Source organism: Saccopteryx leptura, chromosome 3 (assembly GCF_036850995.1).
Source record: "Saccopteryx leptura isolate mSacLep1 chromosome 3, mSacLep1_pri_phased_curated, whole genome shotgun sequence".
NCBI lineage: Eukaryota > Metazoa > Chordata > Mammalia > Chiroptera > Emballonuridae > Saccopteryx > Saccopteryx leptura.
The window spans coordinates 105,185,308-105,208,607 of record NC_089505.1 but is presented as its reverse complement, the minus strand read 5'-3'; the positions used below and the strand labels follow the sequence as shown (position 1 = coordinate 105,208,607).

At 48.0% G+C, this 23,300-nt stretch overlaps 1 protein-coding gene across 10 annotated transcripts in view; it reads right to left on the bottom strand.

Annotated features, from left to right (window-relative positions):
* Positions 1-23,300, bottom strand: part of PTPRU (protein tyrosine phosphatase receptor type U) — an 81,703-nt gene that overhangs the window by 36,471 nt on the left and 21,932 nt on the right. For all 10 annotated transcript variants that reach the window (XM_066375626.1, XM_066375628.1, XM_066375632.1 and 7 more), the window contains exons 8-14: positions 11,844-12,152; positions 7,291-7,400; positions 6,757-6,958; positions 6,305-6,407; positions 3,466-3,739; positions 2,661-2,697; positions 1,356-1,494 (exon numbers count right to left, since the gene is read on the bottom strand). In XM_066375626.1, coding sequence (XP_066231723.1) covers positions 1,356-1,494; positions 2,661-2,697; positions 3,466-3,739; positions 6,305-6,407; positions 6,757-6,958; positions 7,291-7,400; positions 11,844-12,152 — 1,174 coding nt within the window. The remainder of the gene's footprint in view (positions 1-1,355; positions 1,495-2,660; positions 2,698-3,465; positions 3,740-6,304; positions 6,408-6,756; positions 6,959-7,290; positions 7,401-11,843; positions 12,153-23,300) is intronic.

The window sequence follows — 23,300 nt, the reverse complement described above, 5'->3', positions numbered from 1 at the left end:
CAGGGCAGGAAAAAATCAAGCCTAATACCCTGGACAGACCACCCCTGCCCGACGTCACTTCCCCACTGCTGGCATGCCCTGTCCCTAGACTCTCTGGAAGAATTTCTCTCCTGCTGGTGCCTGGCCCTGGGCAAGGGGGCCCTGGCCAAATTCTCTCTCATCTCCCTGGATCCTGCTTATCTGCTCCTGGCAGCCCAGAGACCCAGAGCCAAATCATCCATGTGTGCCCAGCCTGGCAGCAACAGGGTCTATAGAAACAGACCCAAGTGGAAAGAGGGTGGAGTGGACTGTGCCTCTGGTTCCCTGGGTGACCTTAGGCAGGTCCATTTCCCCTCTGACCCTCAGCATCTTCATCCTCAGTTAAGGTGCGAGTACAACAGCGTGCTGGGGCTGTCTGGCGGGGAATAATGCAGAGGGTCTCAAAAGCCCCGGGCAGGCTCCAACAAGAGGCTACGCCTTCAGCCGCTCCCGGTACTGGGCTCCTAGGGGAGGTTTATTTAGTTTTTTGAAGACAGGTTCTGCTGCTTTAAAAAGATTTGAAACCCACTAGACTAGATATCCTTAAACTACCTGGCAACTCTCACTTTCTGGGCTCTGAATCTCTATAATTCTAAATTCTGAGATTCTTAGAATTTGAAATCCTGGGTTTATGAAACCCCAAACCTCCATGTTTCTAAGTCCTGGATTCTAAAATGTGCTGCCCACTGCCAAATGCACTAGGACATGCAGCCCTCACAAACACGAGGCTGGACCTTTGAGGCCTGAGGAATGGTAGGGGCAAGAGGGGGTCTTCTCTGTCATGGCCCAGGAGGACTCCTCAGGGATCAACATAACAGGGTCCAGGGCAAGCTGAGCCCAAGAGAGGGTGGGGCTCAGGGTTCTTGGTTTGAAGGGAGTGAGCACCACCCCCATTGTTCACGGTCGACACCACAACCCTACGGTCAGGGAAGATAAGCTGGCAGAAGGACCACAGGGGACTGGAGACTCAAAGTCATGTCACCTCTACACTCCCCCCACCAGAACAGCCCAGCAGTCACCAGAGGGTGCTGCCTACTTCCAGCACAGCTCTTCGGCAGCAGGCACTGGGGACCCTCTCCTGGATAGTGACACCTGGCACCAGCCACACCCAGGCCCCAGCTAAGCAGCTCAGGGGCAGTACCATTTGCAGCCTTTGGCTCCCCACCGCCCGGCTGGGGTCCATCCGTAGGCCTGATGCCTAGGCTGGCAGCCCTCCACACACCCACCAGGCGGCTGCCTGGCCAGCCCACAGCCCTACCAGTCTCCAGCCACTGGCTCCCCCACCAGGCTTCTGACGGACAGGAGCTACACGAGGGCCAGGGCACGGCCTCACTTACCCCTTGCGGATGATGATAATGATGGCCCCCAAGAGGAGGATGAGGACAGCAAGTCCTCCCGCACAGATGCCCAGGATGAGCCCCATCTCCTCTGATCTCTGGGACACTTCCAAGGGCCGCTTACTCTCCTTGCAGGCAGCTGGAGAGAACAAGGCAGGACAAAGGGTCAGAGGGAGATAGGGACCACCTACCCCCAGTCTGAGCCACAGAGAATGGACCGTGCTGCACAAACACATGTGTGCAGACAACCGACCCTCCCCTCGACGTGTGTCCCACATTTCAGTCAGATCTGTCCCCTCACCACCCCTCAGACCTGCCACATCCCCGTGTCAGAGGCTCTGCCTGCACTGTTCCCCTATCAGGATAGGCTCCTCTCTCCTCCATTTTCTCAAATCCTCCCCATCCTACAGTGAATGGGGGATAGAGGACATCTGGGACCTTCAGATTGCCTTCTCACCCTCCTGGGTCAGTGTGGTTAGGGCATCTCAGGATGGGGAACCAACCACACTCCCTGCTCAGAGGGACAATCCCTACATGGCCAGGTCAGTCCCCACCCCAGGAAAGGGGGCAGATAAGAACCCAGAACTGGCCCTGGCCGGTTGGCTCAGCGGTAGAGCGTCGGCCTAGCGTGCAGAGGACCCGGGTTCGATTCCTGGCCAGGGCACACAGGAGAAGCGCCCATTTGCTTCTGCACCCCTCCGCCGCGCTTTCCCTCTCTGTCTCTCTCTTCCCCTCCCGCAGCCAAGGCTCCATTGGAGCAAAGATGGCCCGGGCGCTGGGGATGGCTCTGTGGCCTCTGCCTCAGGCGCTAGAGTGGCTCTGGTCCCAACATGGCGATGCCCAGGATGGGCAGAGCATCGCCCCCTGGTGGGCAGAGCTCGCCCCCTGGTGGGCGTGCCGGGTGGATCCCGGTCGGGCGCATGCGGGAGTCTGTCTGACTGTCTCTCCCTGTTTCCAGCTTCAGAAAAATGCAAAAAAAAAAAAAAAAAAAAAGAACCCAGAACTAGTGCCCAGCACCCACCACTCCCATGGCCCAACCATACTGGCTGCCCGTCCACAGACCTGTTCCAGGCCCCTGCCAAGGCCCCTCCTGTGGCCACGAGGGAAGGGAGGTGAGTGGGGGTTGTCCCTGCTGCCCAGTCTGGGAGGAGCCCTTGGGTTGGGCATATGAGGGCCAAGAAGGGAAATGTTTCCTGATCCCCGGCAGGCCAGACCACCATCCTCTGCTCCCATCGCCCTGCATGCTCAGGGTCCGCCTTCCAAAGCCCCCAGCAAGCGAGAAACCCACCAACCAGCAGGACTTACCTTTCCTGGCTATGCGGATGCAGTTCAGCCGAGTCTCCTGGATGCACAGACGGGGTCTCAGCACAGCTGAAGCCCAGACCTGACCCTTCCCAGGAGGGAACCTCGGACAGCATGTCCTGGGCCTGGTCAGGGCTTATCTGGTGTGGACTGTAACTAAAGACACCCCACCCAGCACGAAGGCCTAGGGGAACTAGGAGAGAATGGCGGAGGATACGTGACTGCAAATAGGGCAAGACCTTAGGAAAGGGGAATGAGATCAGCAGGAACAGGAAAAGAAAGGGGGCGGAACCTCCGAAATTAGGGTAGGGTCTAGGTCCAGGGGTCCCCGCACACCCGCCTTTACAAAGGCGGAAGCCTGGGAAGGAGAAATCCAAGGAGGGAGGGGCCAGGAGAGGAGCGGGGCTCAGGGAGGAGGTGGGTTCCAGGCTTCAGGGTCTGATGAAACAGGAACCAGGGGAGATTGACCCCTCTGGAGACAGAGGAGCCTGAGACAGACTCAGGAAAGGGGCAGGTACTAAATTGGGGCTTGGATAAAAAGGGAGTCTGGTAAAAAAAAAAGGGGGGGGTCAGGAAAAGGGTTTTAGCCGGAGGGTTGGGAGTCTGGGGTCAGGAAGGCGGAGCTGGGGGGGAGGAGCTCAGACCAAGAGGCGTAGTTAAGGGAGGGACGATGGGGCTATAGGAGGGCAGGGACCAGCAGAGGGGGTGGGGTCGGGAGGAGGCGCGGGGCCTAGGGAGTGTCCCTGGCCTCTGTGGCGATCCCGCTCCAAGGTGTCCCCAACAACACCCACCACAACCGCGACCTCACCCCCTTCAGGTGGCTTGTTGCCTGGAAGTAGATGAGGTAAGCCTTCCTGGGCTCAAGCGGTGGGTTCCAGAAGCCACGATAGGTCTGGTTGTCACCCACGGTGAAGGGCATGGCCTCGGGCAGACTGCTGGCCGCTAGTTCGGCCCCGAAGTAGTGCACCAGGCCGCGGGCCACCGCGGCATCGAAGGTCAGCGGCACTGGGAAGCAGTCCTGGCCGCCTGGCTCCCGCCGCAGCCTCCGCGGCCGCTCCTCCTCCACAATCACCTGGTACACACTGGAGGGAGAGGGGAGAGCGCACTGAGCACGTGACGGCCAGGGACAGCTATCTGAGGGCTAGGGCATGGGCTTTGGGGTCAGGACCAGCTGGAGACTAATCTTGGCTCTATCTCTTGCTAGTTGGGTAAGTCACTTAACCTTTCTGGGTCTCAGTTTCATCCTCTCTAAAAAGGGAGTTATCACAGGACTTATTCCGTGAAGTAATGTGAGCAAGGAGGCAAGTTCAGCAAGCAGCCAGTGCCTACCAGCTGTTATTGCTGTGACAAAAGCAAACATGTGGGCCCTGAGCAGTGAGCCAGCCCTAAAGCCCCACCCCAACTCCTCAGTGAGTCTTCCAGCGTCTGCCACAGATCAGAAAACCCATAGCCTCAGGCTGCACACTCATTACCGCTGGCTCCACGCTGAGCCTCTTAAACTAGAGTTAGACAAGAAGCATTCGTTCATTCAGAACATGTACACTGAGCTCTGACAGTGGGCCCTGTGCTAGGCACTTGGGGATCTAGTCTTCCTGGAAGTGACCTCCTTCCTGTTGGGGAGACCATCACTGAGCAAGCAAACAAGGACACACGAGTCCTACATCCCTACATCCTGAGTACCCTCCCAACCAGAGGCAGCTCAAATTTGCAGCGCTGAACCCGACATCTCCCGGTCCTAATGGCTGATTATGTTCCCTGGTCTGTATTCCCTCTAATTTGTGTCTCCTGGTCCCAACTTGTGTGGTTCTATTTATTTTTATCACTTTACGGAATGGCCTTTTGCTGTGAGCACCTCCAAATCCTCTGTGGAACAAAGCCAAGAGTAACTAAATGAATACTGACAAATTTAAATATTTCCAGTCACAGCCTTGATCACGTCTTGGCATGTGACACCCCACACTGACAGCCTGCGCTCCGGGAAGTAGAAATGCCTTTGCCTTCTCTCCAGCTGTTTCTTTCCAGCTTCCTAGGTGTGGGGGAATCACCCCAGCATCCTGGGATTTTGGCCACACAGATTCGTTCCCTGTCACTAGCATGTTGCAAGCATCAGCCCAGGCCTCTCTCAGCCTCCATTTCCCAGGCTGAGTTGAGGCCTCCCCTGGCTCTAAGTCCCACCAGGGGATGGTCATAATCAGCATTAGCCACGAACAAAACACATCTTGCTCTGGCACGATGCCCATTATGCAGATGAGGAAAGGGAGCTCAGAGAGGTGAAGGGACATACCCAAGGTTGCATAGCCATCATACCTCTCCCTTCCCACCATGTCCCACCACCACCCCTGACTCCACCCAGCCTTGTCATCATCATCCCAGAGGGACACTGACCAGGCTGGCTCACAGGAACCCTCAAAAGGACAAGGAAAGAAGGTTTCTTAGTTCTGCCCAGAATTCAGGTGCACCAGGGCCCTGAAGCTCCTGCAAAATGCGCCTCAGATGTCCGGACTTTTTTCTGGGTCTGCCCTGAGCGTCTGGGAATCAACTCAGGACAGGCTCTGCAGTGGCCAATATGGGGGACGCAAAGCAGGAGAGAAGAGTGGAGGATGGAGTGAGGAAGTAAGGGGTGTCCAGGGCACCTGGGCAGCCCACAACTCTCTTGAAGGAGCCTGCTAGGCCCCTCCCGTGCCCAAATACAAGCTATCACCCTGTCCCAGTACATGTACCTTTTTGAAAGGAAGGAATAGACAGGAGGGGAAGAAAGAGAGGCTCAGTGACTTCTAGGAAAGGTACCAGCTTTGCAGACAGACCTGGGTCCCACACCCCCACTCTATCACTCACCAGCTGTGTGGCCTTGGGGACAAGTTCTTTAGGCTCACAGCCTGTTCCCTGATGTGTAAAATAAGGGTACTGGCCTGACCCACTCGACAGGCTGCCCTGAGGATAAATGACCATGCAGGGGAAGTCCCTAGCATGGTGTCTGGCTGACTGTATGTGCACATATCCCACAAACACTCGCCTGCTCTCGCTCAGACACACACATTCACACGTCCACACCATGCCTCACACACACACACATCACCTGTCTTTCTCTCTCTCTCTCTCACACACACACACACACACACACACCAATTCGTCTCCAGCACCTCCTCCCCCGCAGAGGCAGCCACCATGGCAGCGGCAGCCCCAGCTTCCTCCCGGGAGAAGGAAGTAGAGAAGCCAAGTTCTTGGCCACTGCAGGGAGGTGGCCCTATCCAGCTGCCTGCACCTGCCTTCCAGAAAGCCCATCCCTGTGTCTCCCTAGAAAGAACCCTCCAGGAAATAAGCTAGGAAGAAAAAAAGCCCCAGAGTTCACTTCTCCAAGGTGTCTGAGGAAAGGCCCTCTGGAGAAGCCTGGATAGTCACTTCTCCATGCTGGTCACTGTCCAGAGATCTCAGAACAATCACCACCAGACACCCATGACCCCAGAGGGGCGTGACTACAGGCATTCTGCCTGCCCAGGATCACAGAACATCCTCCTTCAGACACTCTGAACTCTGAGTGGGAGGCTGAGGGAGGACCAGGGTGAGCTGGCCTGGGTGGGGCTCTCGGTCAGAGGAGAGGCCTCAGCCCTATGGCCCTGACCTCCACCCCTCCACCCAGGCTTTCCCACCTGATGGGCGCACCACGGCCCTGCGCAGGCCTCAGCAGCACGGTGATGGTGTTCTCAGACTCTCCCAAGGGCGACGGCATGTCAGCATAATCAAAGCTGGGAGCTGGGGAAGGGGACAGGAATAGAACACAGAGCCTGGCCACTGGACCAGGAAAGCGAGGCCTCCAGCTTCCTTGACCCCTATCCTTAGATCCCTTCCCCTTCCGCCTTAGGCTCCTTGTTCCCTCTCACCTAATTTTCTGTGACCCCTGACTTCAGCCCTCTGATTCCACTGAGCACTCTTCTGAGCTCTCTGACTTAATGCTCCCTGATCTCAAACCCTAAATGGTTTATTTATCTCAGCAGGAGCCCACTATAACCACCCCCAGAGGCTCCCCTACTTCCCCTCTGCTTACGGAACCCCAGGACTCTGGGTCTTCTCCAGAGGGGCCAGGCCAGGGTCGGGAGCTCACCTGAGATGTTGGTGGTGATCTCCGTGAGGGCTGCCTGGCCGAAGCCTTTGCCCGTGCGGGCCCGCACGGAGAAGAGGTAGGTGGTGCCCGGGTGCAGGTTGGAGAAGACGTGGTAGGTCTCATTGCGAAGCTTGGAGATGGTGCGCCGTGGGCCCGGCACGTTCACCGCTGGGTCTGATGACTCAATGCTCTGGTAGCTGATCTGGGGGCAGGATGGGCAGGTAGTCAGGCACAGAGATGGGGAAAGACAGCACTGGCCCCATAACCTCCCACCTATCATGGTTTAGATGGGCTAAGGGATAAGGCTGGGCAAAGGGAGAGGCTCAGTGGGGCTGTGGATGCCCCTTAGCCCAGGCCTCTGGGCACCTTCACCTCTCCCTGACTTCAGGTCCCCTGTCCCTACAACCCACATACTCTGATCATAGTTAAGGGAACCTCAATGATCACTTCTGTCCCCCCATCATGCACCTCCCTCTCCAAGCTGCTTGCCCTCCTTCCACCAGGGGCCCCCACCATAATGGGGTCCAAACCCACCTCATATTGAGTGATGAGGCCATTCGGTTCCTGCGGCTCCTCCCACTTGAGGAAGATCATGTCCTCCAGTGGAGTGAAGGTCAGAGACTCGGCCGCAATCCCGCCAGGCACTGCGAGGGAACGGTGGCACGGGACAAGGGTAAGCTGGCTTTGTAGCCAGACACCAGGGTTCACATTCCAGCCCTACCAGTTCCTGACTGGTTCGCTTGGACGACTCGACCTCTCTGAGCCTCAGTTTCCTCACCAGTGAAATAGGGGTAATAATAACCCTTCCCTCACCCAAATTAAATGGTGTAATGTACATAAAGCAATTTCCTATGGTTCCACCTATTCCCAAGTACTCAGAAAGGGTAGTTCACATTTTCATTACTGCACAGGTTGCATTCAGTAGAGAAGAACGTTTGAATGGACCTATTTTGAAACAGCGGAGTGGTTTTCAGAAAATATAAGCATTTGCCAGAGAAATGAAAACAGTTGCATTAGTGGATAGAGATATTTTCTTGTCTAAAAAAATTCTACTTACACAAACAATATGTTCAATGTATAAAATCAAAATGAACATAAAGAACATTACTGGCACCTACAATTCCATTACCCAAAGAACAATACTGTTAACATTTCAGCATAAACCCTTTCGGGCATGGTTTGGTTCGGTTTGGTTTAGTTTGGTTTTGTCTGTGTTTGTTCACATGTACCATCTTAACAGCAGTCACAAGGAATTTCATCTCGGAAGAGAATAGTCTTTGTTTGGAAAAACACCTTAATAAACCACTGCGGGGAAGCTGAACTCCTAAGGCAGGGGAAGCAGAAACCAAGGTAACAATCAGGGAAAGCCAAAGTGCTTTGTGTGGAAATGAGCAGTTACTAAGGCAACTCCACCACCCACCTGCCAAAATGATAAAATGAAAAGGACAATTCCAAGTGTTGGTGTGGATGAAGAGCAACCGAAATTTTCACACAACTGCTAGTAAGAGTGTAAATTGATGCGACCACTTGGGAAAATTGGATCTGTCTACCTCTTATGAGCACACCCATCAGAAATGTGTAAAGCTGGAAAAAAAATAACATAGCTGAACACTGGAAATGACTAAAATGCCCAACAATAGTCAATAGGAATAAGTAAATGTGGTATTTTCACATAATGGTCTATTCAGCAATGAGAATAAATTTCCTAGGACTGTACACGCAACATGGCGGAATCTCTCACACAAAAAGGAGAAAGAAGCCAGTCTTTTACACAGTGCATAAAAGGAATAGACACTGTATGATTCCATTATATAAAATTCAAAACCAAGCAGAATTTAATCTATGGCATGATTGGTCAGGATAATTGTTACCCTTGGGAGGCTGTGAGTGGGAGGGCACTGAAAGGGGGCTTCTGGGAGCTGGGGATGCTATTTCTCAGTCTGGGTGTGGATTATTCTAATGTGTTCTGTCTATGAGAATTCACTGAGCTGACCACTTAATCTAAGCACACTTCCTATAAGTATTATACTAATATTTAAATGCAAAGTAAAAAATATTAAATACTGAGCAGTGACTGGAGGGAGAAGGAAGGTGAGGGGCAGAGACAGAGAAAGAAGGCCAAGCAGCCAAGTGACACCTGGCTGGGATGGGTGAAGCCACAACAATATCTCTTGGGGGAAGAGGGGCAGAAGTCAAAGGATTTTAAGAACAGAGTGATCTAATGTTGAACCTAAGGTTGTCTGTTAAGGGTAGTAGGGTATGCCATCCCAAAATATGCCACTTTGGATGATTATTTTGAGCTGAATTAAGAGGGGAACTGAGGAGGAGAAGATACAGCAGGTCCTTAAATAAAGTGCTTTCATTCAACATTGTCTCGTTATAATGTTGATAAGAAAAAAAGATCAGTTCCTAACTGGGGCCATTGTCTGTGTGGAGTTTGCATGTTCTCCCCATGTCTGCATGGAATTTCACTTGGAACTACAGTTTCTTCCCATATCCCAGAGAGGTGCAGGGGAGGTGAGGTGATGCATCTACATGGTCCCAGGTGAGTGTGTGTGATGCACCTGGAGATGGAAGGGCATCCTCTCCAGGGTGGGGTCCCACATTGGGCCCTAAGCTCCATCCACCCTTGAACCTGAACTGTAAAAGTGAGTTAGAAAATAATTATCTTACTTATTTTCAGTCATCTTTTTTAAATGTATGTATAGCTCACAGTTATTTCAATGTTTAATGTTAGAAGTGTTTTGGGTCATTAACTAGATCTATGTCATAGGAACTTAACTCTTGTTTCTATCAATTAGCCAATGATAAAATTGGTTTTGTTATATAGTGTCACAGTTTCCAAGAACTTATCAATGATATTCAGTAAGAGCTGCACAAGAAAAGTTCTCTGCCCTCCTCTTTTTGCCTAAAAGAGGACATAATTTGTAAAGATGGCCCTGCTCCTCTCTACCAAGGAGGAAAGAAGTTAATCAGTAAGAAAGCTCTAGACTAGAAGCATCCACACAAACTTGACTAACTTGCCCTTATCTATCATTAGTTTCCCCATACTTTTGCCTTTGCAAGGTACTTTTCCTTTGTCCTGTCATTTCTCTGAAAATCTGTTGTCCTTTTGTGAAGATACCATATAAGCCCAAGTTTTAACCACCCCTTTGAGTTACTCATCACTAAGCACTCACTCCCATATGAGTGTACGATGCACATAGTATTGAACTCCTATGTTTTTCTCTTGTTATTCTGTCTTTTCTCAATCTAATTTATAGGGCCCCAGCCAACGAACCTAAGATGGATATAAAAAAAAGTTCAGTTTTTCCTTCTCTACATTTGTAATTCTTCAGAGTAAACCCCTGCAGTCCTCACTTCTGACCCCAGCAAATCCTCATCATTTCAGCACAGGGTATGGGGTATACATGCTGCCTTGGGTGAATGGGGCTTAGTGAAAATCAAGGAAGGAGCTGTATCTGGTATGTGGGCCACTGATGTGCAGAACAGAAAACTGCACACTTGGGAAGGCAAGAGAAACTGTCAACCAAGGAGCTTAGGGCACCTAGGGATTTGCAGGAATCTGGAGAAGGCTTTGGACCTGTGCTGCCATTAGAGCAGCTGCTAAGAATGAAAACTCTAAAGCAGATGGCCAGGTTTGAAATCCAGCTCTGCTACCCATCCACTAACTATGTGATCTCATTTGTAAAATAGCATAGTAATAGCAACCTACCACATAGGGTTGTCATGGAATTATATGCATTAATATATGAAAAGCATTCAGAATAGTGCTTGACATGTAGTAACTGCTTAGTAAATATTAGCTTAACATAAGTAGAACACTTCATCCAATAATGACAGAATATATATTTTCCCAAGTACACATGGAACATTTACCAAAACTCAACTATATGTTGGGCCATAAAGCAAGGATCAAACTTCAAACGACCAAAATTAGAATACGTACTCTGCCCACAGTGGAATTAAGCTAGAAATCAATAACAAAGCTATAATTAGAAAAGCTCCACTTGCTTAGAAATTAAGCAACATAATTCTAAATAACTCTTGGGTCAAAGAAAAAATCATAACAAAAATTAGAAAATACTTTGAACAAAATGGTAAATGAAGATAGGACATATCAAAACACATGAATGCAGATAAAGCAGGACTTAGAGGAAAATTTATAGTTTTCAGTGCATATATTACAAATAAAGAAAGGTTCAAAATCAATGATCTAATAAGCTTCCAACTCAAACAGCTAAAAGAACAGCTGATCAAATCCAAAGAAAGTATAAAAAAGGAAATAAAGAATAGAAAGAAAATATATAATAAGCAAACTAACTAAGCCAAAGTTGCCTCTTTATGAACAAGTTTTCGAGTCAGCTAGGGTCTCATCTGAATCTTGGCTCTGCCGCTTGCAGCTGGAACCACTGGCTGAATCGCTTCACCTCTCTCTGAGCTTTAGTTTCCTCAACTTCAAACTGAGATAATAATAGGTCCTACACCTCCTAGGATGGTTGTGAAGTTTAAGATAATGTTGCAAAGCATGTGCAACAACAGCTGATGCACAATAAGCCCTAAGAAAATATTAGCTATAATTTTGTTTTAATAACACAGTTCACCTCCTAAGAGAGAAGAAACAAATTACCAATATCAGGAATGAATAAAAGGATACCACATAGACCTGACAGACATTAAATAAATATAATAAGAGAATATTATAACCGACTTTATGTCAGGAAATTTGACAATCTAGCCAAAATGAACAAATTCCTTAAAACACAGTACGCCAAAACCACTAGAGGAAGAGAAAAATCTGAATATCTATTTTAAAAATTAAAACTGTTATTTAAAAGCACGGCCACAAAGAAAACTCCAGGCCCAATGGCTTCACTGCTGAATTCTTCCAAACATTTAAGGAAGAAATTATACCAATTAACCCAAAGGCTTCCAGAAAATAAATATTAGCTATCATTCCTTTGTTGTTATAGAATCGGTTTAATCCCAAACAAAAAAATGAAAATATCCTAAATGCATTTCCGTCTGAGACAGAAGGTGCGTGCGGGAGGCACTGAGGCCCTGGGAACCAGGGCTGGGGCTCTTACCGTCCTCGTCGGTCTGGAAGGTGAGCTCCTTGCCCTCCTTGCGCCCCTCGGGGTTAGTGAGGACGAGGCGTACGTGGACGTTCCGGTAGGGCAGCAGGTTTTTGATGGTGTAGCGGCTGACACCCCGGTCCATCTTCACACACTCTCGGACCGTCTGATTGTGGCTGCTGCCCAGGGTGTAGTGATAGCACAGGGACACGGTGTAAGTGTGGCAACGCGTCACATTGTAGCCCAGCGGCTCCCACTGCAGGGTCAGCTGGCGGGCCTGGATCTCAGCAAAAGCCAGGCCTTTGGGGGCCCTCATGGGCTCTGGGAAACCCGGGAACCAGACGAAGGCAGAGAAAATGGGAAGAGAAGAGAAAAAGAAATCAGAGAGAAAACATCTCGGTCAGCTGACTACAATCATCCTTCCTTTGACCCCAAGAACTCAAGGGACCCCCCTCCCCAGAAGTGTAAAAGTGTGTGTTTTGGAGTCAAGTGGGGCCATATCTGAATCCTGACTCTGCTTCTTGCGACTAGAAATCACTGGCTGAGTCACTTCAGCTCTCTGAGCCTTAGCTTCCTCCGCTTCAAAATGAGATAATAGTAAGCCCTGCCTCATAGGATGGTTGTGAAGTTTAAGGTAATACATGCAACAACAGCTAATACACAATTGGTCCTACAAAATATTAGCTATAATTTTGTTTTAATAACACAGTTCTCCTTCTACATCACATCAGATGGGTCTGAATCAACCTATTGCTGTATTTTTCTTAAGTGATTAATTCCAAAGTTGTTCTAAAATATATGATACAGTAATATAGAGAAATCAGGACAATAGAAGAAAGGAGAGCCAAATAGCTAAAAAAAAAAAAAATGTCAGAGAATGTTAGGGAAACAGAAATGCAGGCCATTAAGTCTTATCCAGGGTGTATAAAATAAAATTCAAATTGGGTGGTGAGTTCCCTGGCTGCCAAAGCAAAAAGGGAAATACAATTTTATATAAGGATAATAATAATAATGGCAGTTAACATTTATCGGGGGCTTTGTATGTGCCAGGCAGTTTTAGAGCCTTTAAAATACTTTAACTAATTTAATCCTCACTGTAATTCAATAGACAGGTGCTATTATTAGCCCTGTCATAAAGATGAGGAAATGGAGACACAGAGAGATTAAGTAACTTGCCCACAGTCACAGAGACAGTAAATGGTGAAGCTGGGATCTAAACCAGGACAGGCTGGCTCCAGAATCCATGATCTTAACCACCACTGCTACCCAGCATCCCTGTTAGGAATTCACTGTCAAAAAAAAAATCACACAAATGCCGTAGGAGACACAACTACCCCAACAAGAGGGAGGAACATTTACAATCTCTTGATAACTCTGTGGGGTCAGAAGGTTGTCCCATTTTATAACTGAGGCTACTGAAGCAAAGCCAAGATGGAACCCAGGGCTCCGTCCCCAGTCCTGCATCTGCACTGACCAGCTGTGTGATCTCTGGGCCTCTATTCCCTCACCTATAAAATGAGGGAAAGGCCCTGGCAAGCTTGCTCAGTGGTGGAGCATCGGCCCAGCATGTGGAAGTCCCGGGTTTGATTCCCGGCCAGGGCACACAGGAGAAGCGCCCATCTGTTTCTCCACCCCTCCCCTTCTCCTTCTTCTCTGTCTCTCTTTCCCTCCCACAGCCAAGGCTCCATTGCAGCAAAGTTGGCCTAGGTGCTGAGGATGGCTCCATGGCCACCGCCTCAGGCACCAGAATGGCTCTGGCCGCAACAGAGCAACACCCCAGATGGGCAGAGCATCGCCCCCTGGTGGGCATGCCAGGTGGATCCCAGTCAGGCACATGCAGGAGTCCATCTGACTGCCTCCCCGCTTCTCACTTTGGAAAAATACAAAAAAATAATAAAATGAGGGAAGAAGCCAAGATTACTTGTAAGAACCTTTTCTCTCTTTCACCCTGACTCTGAGATGCAGTTTCATTACCCTCAAGTTCTGTGAGCAAAGCATCCCCAGTTGGAGGACCTCAGGGCACACCTTAATGAACAGGTGAGAAGGTACTGCTGCCAGGCCTCTTAAGATGATTCAGTATGTCCCTATCATAGTTTTTATGATGAATGTGCTCAGGATGTACATTACAATGAAGATGCAAAGGGAAACTTCGGCCCTGCCTGCTCTTCCATCCTACACGTGGATAGTGCAGCTTTAGAGGCTGGCCCTAAGGACAGCACAATACAAGTTTCTGTTTCCACCCGGGAGCTCTCCTTTCTTCCCTGAGCCACAGGCAAATAGCACGAATTCAGTCATATATCTGGCCACCAAACTGATATTTCAGCACCATCTAGGAGCAAGGCCCACCTCCTGACATCTTCCAGTCTGGCTCCCTTCTCCCACAAGCACGGCAACCCCTATCCCCCTCCGACTGGCTCCCACTGCCCACTGTAACCTGAGGGCTGCTGGCTGCAAGCCCACTTACCGCACTTAGATTCCCTTCCCGTTTCTGGCCCACAGAGATTTTCCTAATGCTTTCTATGTCATGTTGTTTTAACCCACCATTCTTTTTTTTTTCTTTTCTTTTTTTTTTTTTTTTAAAGCTAGAAAAGGGGAGAGACAGTCAGACAGACTCCTGCATGCGCCCGACCGGGATCCACCCGGCATGCCCACCAGGGGGCAACGCTCTGCCCACCAGGAGGCGATGCTCTGCCCCTCCGGGACGTCGCTCTGCCCTGACCAGAGCCACTCTAGCGCCTGGGGCAGAGGCCAAGCAGCCATCCCCAGCACCCGGGCCATCTTTGCTCCAATGGAGCCTCGGCTGTGGGAGGGGAAGAGAGAGACAGAGAGGAAGGAGAGGGAGAGGGGTGGAGAAGCAGATGGGCACCTCTCCTGTGTGCCCTGGCCGGGAATCAAACCCGGGACTTCTACACGCCAGGCCGACGCTCTACCACTGAGCCAACCGGCCAGGGCTAACCCATCATTCTTACGTGTCTGGTGTGGAGGGGGCAGATTCTGTGTGTGCCCACTCTGCCATCTTGTTCAAAGATCCTAGCTTTATTCCCTGACTTTCTGACTCTGGTCCTGGCCATCCGTGTCTATGGGAGCCAAAGTATCCACTGCCTTTTTTGCACTAGTGAGAGCAAGTCTTGATTCTTGTAGCTCTGCCCACATCACCCCTACTCCCGGGATTACCTGCCCCACATCCCCTTCTATCCTTCCAACTTGGCTGAAGCACCCTGCTTCCTTTGCCCTCTGGCCCCATTCAGAGAAGGGCGTGGCATGTTAAATGTAAACTGGTGACATCCCATCCATAAAGAAAAGCTGTCGCCCCGCTCCAGGCTATGTGGCCGTGCAGGCTCCGGGTTGCCAGATCCTCCTTTCCTTTAAGAGAAGCCAGAAATTCAGCTTTTTATGGGCAACCTCCAGATTTTTAAACACTGGCAACCTGCTCGGGTTCTTTAAGACGACTTTGCAGGGCACAAAGTAGCAACCTCTAACTTGGAGGATGAAATGTCCACACACACACTGGGGTATCTCATTCTCCAACAGCTGTGTTAGCCCCCACCTACCTCGCGAGACTGAGGGGTCTTTGAAAATCATGCTCTCTTTTCTCTCCACTCCCCGCCCTGATCAAATCTGGGCAGATCCAGAGGCTCAAATAGTTTGTTGACTACAGGCTGATATGTTGATTGAGGGGTGTGAATTCATGAGTCTCTCTGTGTTTCCAGAAACCATCTGGCACCCAGACACGCTCCCTTCAGCTGCCAGCACACGCTGGCAAAACAGAACCTGGGGACCTCACAGCCCCATCCCTCTAAATTCCACGGGGCTACAGGCCACTCAGTGATCAAAGGTCAAATGCACATTAAAACAACGAGGCTAATAGTTAACATCTGTTAAAGTAGTCCAAAATGTGTTTATTTTAATAACGCTAATGAGGATACAATAACCCTGAACCATCCAACCATTTCTCTCTCGTAGAAGAGACTTTGGAGCGGAGTTGGGTACTCCAAACTTCAAATCCTGCGTCCACCCCTTATAAGCTCTATGATATAAGGCAAGGGACTCAACTCCCTTTGAAAATGAGGCCCTTGGCCCTGGCCGGTTGGCTCAGAGGTGGAGCGTCGGCCTGGCGTGCAGGGGTCCCGGGTTCGATTCCCGGCCAGGGCACACAGGAGAAGTGCCCATCTGCTTCTCCACCTCTCCCCCTCTCCTTCCTCTCTGTCTCTCTCTTCCCCTCCCGCAGCCGAGGCTCCATTGGAGCAAAGATGGCCTGGGCGCTGGGGATGGCTCCTTGGCCTCTGTCCCAGGCGCTAGAGTGGCTCTGGTCACAACAGAGCGACACCCTGGAGGGGCAGAGCATCGCCCCCTGGTGGGCAGAGCATCGCCCCCTGGTGGGCGTGCCGGGTGGATCCCGGTCGGGCGCATGCAGGAGTCTATCTGACTGTCTCTCCCCATTTCCAGCTTCAGAAAAAAAATACAAAAAAAAAAAAAAAAAGAAAATGAGGCCCTTGACTGAAAAAAATGGAGGCAAATAACACCTACTTTGAAGAGCAAGTGTGAGTTACATGAGGTGAGTCACACTGCCCAGCTTATATTCATGAATTAATAAATATATGTACACTAACGTGAGATACCGGTGACCGTATAAATAAGTACAGCCACTTTTTAAAGCAATATACGCCAAAGCCTTTCCTTCGACCACTCTTGTCTAAAGAAAACTCAGGAAGGAAACAAAGCACAATAAGCACTAAGTGTTTCGATGTAGTATTATTTATAAGAATAGGAATCCAGAGACAAACAGTCCAGCAAGATGGAGACACTCAGTGGATTTCTGTACCCAATAAACATATTTATAAACAACATAACACATGTAACAACATCAAGCGGAGGAAGCAGAACACAAACGCTTTCTGCATTCCGATGACAAGGGTGTAAAAATGTGTACTGGAGGCATATGGGCAGAGAGTTGAAGAAGACAGAAAAACGAAAACAGCTGTTGGGCTAGATGGTGAGATTTAGAGGCATTTTTTAAATGCCTTTTACTGACATTATATTATTGTTTTTATGGTAAATAATATTGTGGGAGGGGAGTATCAGGGGGATAGAGGACATGACAACACAGCTGGCCAACAACAAAGCAACCACCGGCCCAGGCGCCTAAGCCAGGAGGGGGGTTATGTCAACGATGGGAAGCATGCAATCAAAAGAGGCAGGAGGAGTGGTTTGGCTGTCTGGTCCCTGCCCGAGCTTCTATCATGGCCTGTGTGAAGGGTTTAGAGGTGCCTGGCACAAAGTGGGTGCTCAACCCAAGGCGGCAGCTGTTTTGTTGGTGTTTCAAACCCTGGATTGGAAATCGGGGCATTCAAACTTGGGTTCTGACTCTGTTATGGACTCGGTGTGTGGATCTGGGCCAGTGACTAAACCTCCAAACCTCAATTTACTCATCTGTAAAGTGGGACCAACAGCTGTCACCAGGAAACCTGGGTTCTTAACCCACTGTGTGATCACAGGCAAGCGCCTGCCCCTCTCTGGGTTTCACTTCTCCCATCTGTACACTAAGAGGAGTGGAGCAGAGATTCTCTATGGACCCCCAGAACTGGCTTTGAAGAATTTTAGAAAAGCATAATGACAGCTGTCATTTATTGAGTGCTTACTCTGTGTTAGGCATTATATTTCCCATGAATTTCATACATTTGTTTGCAATTACCTGCATTTAACCCAAAACACTGCAGGGCCCCAGTGTCCAGGCTTCACAAATCCTCTCTTTTTCATCTACACTTATTACCTAAACTGTAAAGACTAAATCTAGGGTTCTCAGCCTCGGCATTATCAGCCTTTTGGACTAGATAGTTCTTTGTTGTGGAAGCTGTTTGTGCATTGTAGGATGTTTAGCTGCTTCCCCTGCTTCCTCCATCCTTTCATGCCATTAGCACCCCACCCCCAGTTGTGACAACCAATATGTCTCCAGACACTGCAAATGTCTCCTGGGAGACAAATCACCCCTGGTTGAGAACCACCAACGTAAAAGACCTCATCCAGTCTCATGGCTTTAAATATCATCTACACCATGTCTATACTGACAACTTTCAAATTTATATCTGCGGCCCGAACCTCTTCCCTGAACTCCACACTTGTAAATCCATCTGCCTGATGGATATCTCCACTGACTGTCTAATAGGTATCTCAAAGTCAACAGTTCCAACCCAGAGCTCCTGCTCTACGAACTCCCATCACACCTGCTCCTCCTGCAGTCTGCTCCTTCACAGTAAATGACAACTCCATCCTTCCAGCTGCTCATGCAAAACACCTTGGAGCCATCCTTGACTTCTCTCTAGTTCCCTCTCTTTCATTGTGTATCCAATCCATCAGCAAGCGCAGTTAGCTCTACCTTCAGAATCTAATCGCTTTTCCCCACCTCCACACTTCCTCTCAGCTCTCAGCCTCCACCATCTCTCAGCTGGACTGCAGCAGTAACCTCCCCACTAGTCTCTCCTCTGGTTCCATTGCCCTGCTAGAGTCTCCACAAAAACTATAGGACTCTCCACAAAAGGACCAGCCGGCATAGTCTTTTTAAACAAGGCACGTGATTTCACTTCTACTCTCCAAACCCCACAGTGGCTCTCCAGCTCAGTCAGAGTAAAATGACCCTGAGTCCCACATCCTCAGCATGGCTGTGACCTCTTCTCCTGCCATCTCCCTGCAGGCACTGTTCTGCAATCACACTGTTCTCCTTGCTGCTCCTCACACATGCCACATGCTCCAGCCCACATTGAGCTCACAATTCTCGGCCAGCCTGGAATGCCCCTCCACCCAGCAATGCTTCCAGCTTCCTGCATGGCCCAGTCTTCACCTCCTTTAGGTCTCTGCTAAAATGTCACCTTCTCAGGAAACCAGACCCTAGAGCCTTTTTAAAACAGCAATCCTCCTACCCTCACATTTGCTCCCACGCCCTACCACGTATCATCATTGGATAAACTATATCTTTCCCTTGTTTACTGTCTCCTCTCGCCAGAATGTGAGTTTCACACATGAAAGAACTCACATGCTAGTGGCCTTTGTCAGTCTTGGTTCCAGTCCTATATCCCCATCAACTATAATAGTAGCTGACACATAACAGGCACTCAATAAACATTCTTTAATAAATCTTCACACTCTGTATGGTAAAGATTACTATTATTCCCATTTTATAAAGCAATGGGACTAAAGTTTCAAGAGTTTAAGTAATCTGACCCAGATCTCTCAACTATAAAATAATTCCCACTGGAATACTCCAACCCACCACCCTAAGGTCTTCCCGAATGTAACATTAGATTGGATTTTAGATGATTCTCAGAGCAGCTTATGAAAACATTTGCCCTGGCTAGATAGAGCATTGGCCCAGTGTATTGATGTCCCAGGTCAAGGCACTCAAGAGAAGCGACCATCTGTTTCTTACCCTCTCCCTCTACTACTTCTCTTGCTCTTCCCCTCCCACAGCCAGTGGTGGTTCCAGTGTTGGCTTTCAGCACTGAAGATAGCTCTAAGCCTCAGCCTCAGGTACTAAAAATAGCTCAGTTGATTCCAGCATTGGCCCTAGATGGCATCTAGGGATTCAGACAAACACTTGATGGGGGTTATCAGGTGGATCCCATCCAGGCAGGGTGCATATAGGAGTCTGTCTTACCATCTCCCCTCCTCTCATTTAAAGAAAGGAAGGAAGGAAGGAGGGAAGGAAGGAGGGAGGGAGGGAGGGAGGGAGGAAGGAAGGGCGAGCTTGACCAGACAATGGCACAGTGGATAGAGCATCGGCTTAGGATGCTGAGGACTCAAGTTCAAAATCCGAAAGTCGCCAGCTTCAGTACAGGCTCATCTAGTTTGAGTGCAGGCTTCCCAGCTTGAAGGCAGGGTTACTGGCTTAAGCGTGGGATCATAGACATGGCCCCATGGTCACTGGCTTGAGCCCAAAGGTTGCTAGCTTAAAAACCAAGGTCACTAGCTTAAGCCCAATATCGCTGGCTTGAACCCAGGGTCGCTAACTTGAGCAAGGGGTCACTGGCTTGACTGGAGCCCGCCCTCCCTGGTCAAGTCACATATGAGAAGCAATCAATGAAAAATTAAAGTGCTGCAACAAGTTGATGTTTCTCATCTCTCTCCCTTCCTGTCTGTCTATCCCTGTCTGTCATCTCTCTTTCTTAAAAAAAAAGAAAACAAGAAACACTTAAGAATATAAATGGCAAAAAATAAATAAATCTCGCCTGACCTGTGGTGGCACAGTGGATAAAGTGTCAAACTGGAACGCTGAGGTTGCCAGTTCAAAACCCTGTGCTTGCCCAGTCAAGGCACATACAGGAAGCAACTACTATTAGTTGATACTCCCTGAATCTCCCTCTCTTTCTCTCTCTCTCTTTTCTCTAAAAATCAATAAATAAAAATTTTAAAATAATAATAAATAAATAAACCTCGACCTAAACTTTATCCAAAAATTAACTCAAAATGGATCATGGCCTGACCTGTGGTGGCGCAGTGAATAAAGCCTCAATCTGGAACACTGAGGTCACCGGTGTTCAAAACCCTGGGCTTGACTGGTCAAGGCACATATGGGAGTTGATGCTTCCTGCTCCTCCCCCTCTTGCATCTCCCTTCTCTCTCTCTCTCTCTCTTTCTCACTCCTCTCTCAAATGAATAAATGAAATCTTTAAAAAAAAATGGATCATGGACTTAGTGTAAAACTATTTTTACACTTTAGAAAAAAAAAACAGGAGAAAATCTTTGGAATCTAGGATTAGGCAAGGAGTTCTTAAATTTGACACCAAAACCACAAATCATAAAAATAAAAAAATAAATGTACAAAGTAGCCCTCATCAAAATTTAAAATATAGTTGTTCTGTGAAAGATCAGTTAAAGAGGATAAAAAGACAAGTTAGATGCTGGGAGAAAAATATTTACAAACTACAAACCCAGTAAAATGACTAGTAGCTAAAATATGTGAAGAATTCTCAAAACAGTAAAATACTGAATAACCAGTTAGAAAATGGGAAAAGACACGAACAACTCACCGAAGAGGAATACAGATGGCAAATGGCACATGAAAAGGTGTTCGACATCACTAAGCATTAAGGAAATGCAAATTAAGGCCAGAATTGGATATTACTATACACCTCTCAAAATGGCTAAAATAACAAAAATTATGACAACACCAAACGTTGGCATGGATGCAGAAAGCTGGATCACTCCTACATCGCTGGTGAATGTAAAATACAGCCACTCTGGCAGCTCCTGACAAAATTAAATATGCCATTACCATAGGACCTGTCAGCTGCACTCTTGGGCATTTATTCCAGGAAAATGAAAGTTTATGTTCATGAAAAACCTACACACAAATGTTCGTAACAGCTTTACTTGGAATAGCCAAAAAGTGGTACCGGTCCAGATGTCCTTCAACAGGTGAAAGGTTAAACAAACTGTGGTATACCCATACTATAGAATACCACTCAGCAATGAAAAGGAATGAACTATTGATATGCACAACAACGTGGATGAACCTCCAGGGAATTATGCTGAATAAAAACTCAATCTCAGTGCCAAGAGAATTTAATGGGGAAATAAGTCTTTTCAATAAATAGTGTTGGGACAACTGGACATCCACATGCAAAAGAATGAGGCTAGACCCTTAACTCACACCATATACAAAAATTAACTCAAAATGGATAAAAGGCCTAAATGTAAGAACTAAAACTATAAAACTCTTAGAAAAATGTAGGGGTAAATCTTCATGACTTTTAATTAGGCAACGGTTTCTTTAAATAAGACATCAAAAGCACAGAAAACAAAAGAAAAAATACGTAAATTGGGCTTCATCAAAATTTAAAACTTTTGTGCTTCAAAGGACACCATCAAAAAAATTAAAAGACAATCTACATGATGGAAGAAAATGTTTGCAAATTTACCTGATAAGGGTCTAGTATCTAGAATATATAAAGAACTCTTACACCACAATAACAAAAGAAAAAATCCAACTTAAAAATGGGTAAAGGAGGCCTTGGTCGGTTGGCTCAGCGGTAGAGCATTGGCCTGCCAACTGGATGTCCCAGGTTTGATTCGTAGTCAGGGCACACAGGAGAAGTGCCCATCTGCTTCTCCACCTCTCCCCCCTCACACTTCTGTCTGTCTGTCTCTCTCTTTCTCTCTCTCCTCCTTCCTGCAGCAATGGCTCATTTGAGCAAGTTGGCCCCAGGTGCTAAGGATGGCACCATGGCCTCACCTCAGGCACTAAAATAGCTCAGTTGCCAGACAACAAAGCAACAACCCTAGATGAGACAAGCATCGCTCCCTAGTGGACTTGCCAGGTGGATCGCAGTCGGGGCACATGCAGGAGTCTGTCTCTGCCTCCCCTCCTCTCACTGAATAAAATAAAAAATGGGTAAAGGCTCTGAATAGCCATTTCTACAGAGAAGACATACCAATGGCCAATAAGCACATGATATTCAATATCATTAACCATCAGGGAAATGCAAATCAAAACCTCAATAATCCTGTGGTGGCACAGTGGATAGAGCATCAACCTGGAATGCTGAGGTCACCAGTTCGAAACCCTGGGCTTGCAGGTCAAGACACATATGACAAGCAACAAGCAAGCAATGAACAACGAAAGTGAAGCAACTATGGGTTTATACTTCTCACTGCCCACCCCTCTCTGTAAAACCAATAAATAAAATCTTTTTCAAAAAACCACAGTGAGATACCACTTCACACCCACTAGGAGAGTTATAATCAGAAGATAGACAAAGGTAAAACATACTTACCATATGATATATATGCTATATACCCAGAAGAAATGAAAACATATGGCCACACAAAACCCTGTACACAAATATTCATAGCAATACAGTTCATAATAGCAAAAAAGCATAAACAACCCAAATGTCCATCGACTATGAATGGATAGATAAATTGCAGTACTGTCCATAAAATGGAATATTATTCAGCAATAAAAAGGAATGAAATATTGATATATACTACAACATGTATAAACCTTAAAAACACTATCCTAAGTGAATGAATCCAATCTCAATAAACTATATAAGATTCCATGTATTGATATATGAAATGTCCACAAAGAGGTACATCTATAAGGACAAGAATCAACTGACAAATGCATAAATAAGTGGAACAACAAATCAGTGTTTCTCTCTCTCTCCCTTCCTTGCTCTCTCAAAAATCAATAAATTTTTTTTTAATTTTTTAAGCGTCTCCTCTGGTGGGCATATGCCGTCACTCCTAACAGATGCTTCATCCTTGTCAACATGGAAGAGCAGAGCTCAGGCTCAAATGCCCAGACCAGAGAATCCAGCTACAATTTAACAACACACTTTTATTTGTTTATGTTCTCTAGATGATATAATGTATAATTATGAACACAGATTCTGGAGCCAGCCAGTCAAGGGTTCCAATGTCAGCTCTGTCACAAGCTATGTGACTTTGGGCCAATCAGTTAACATCTCTGTA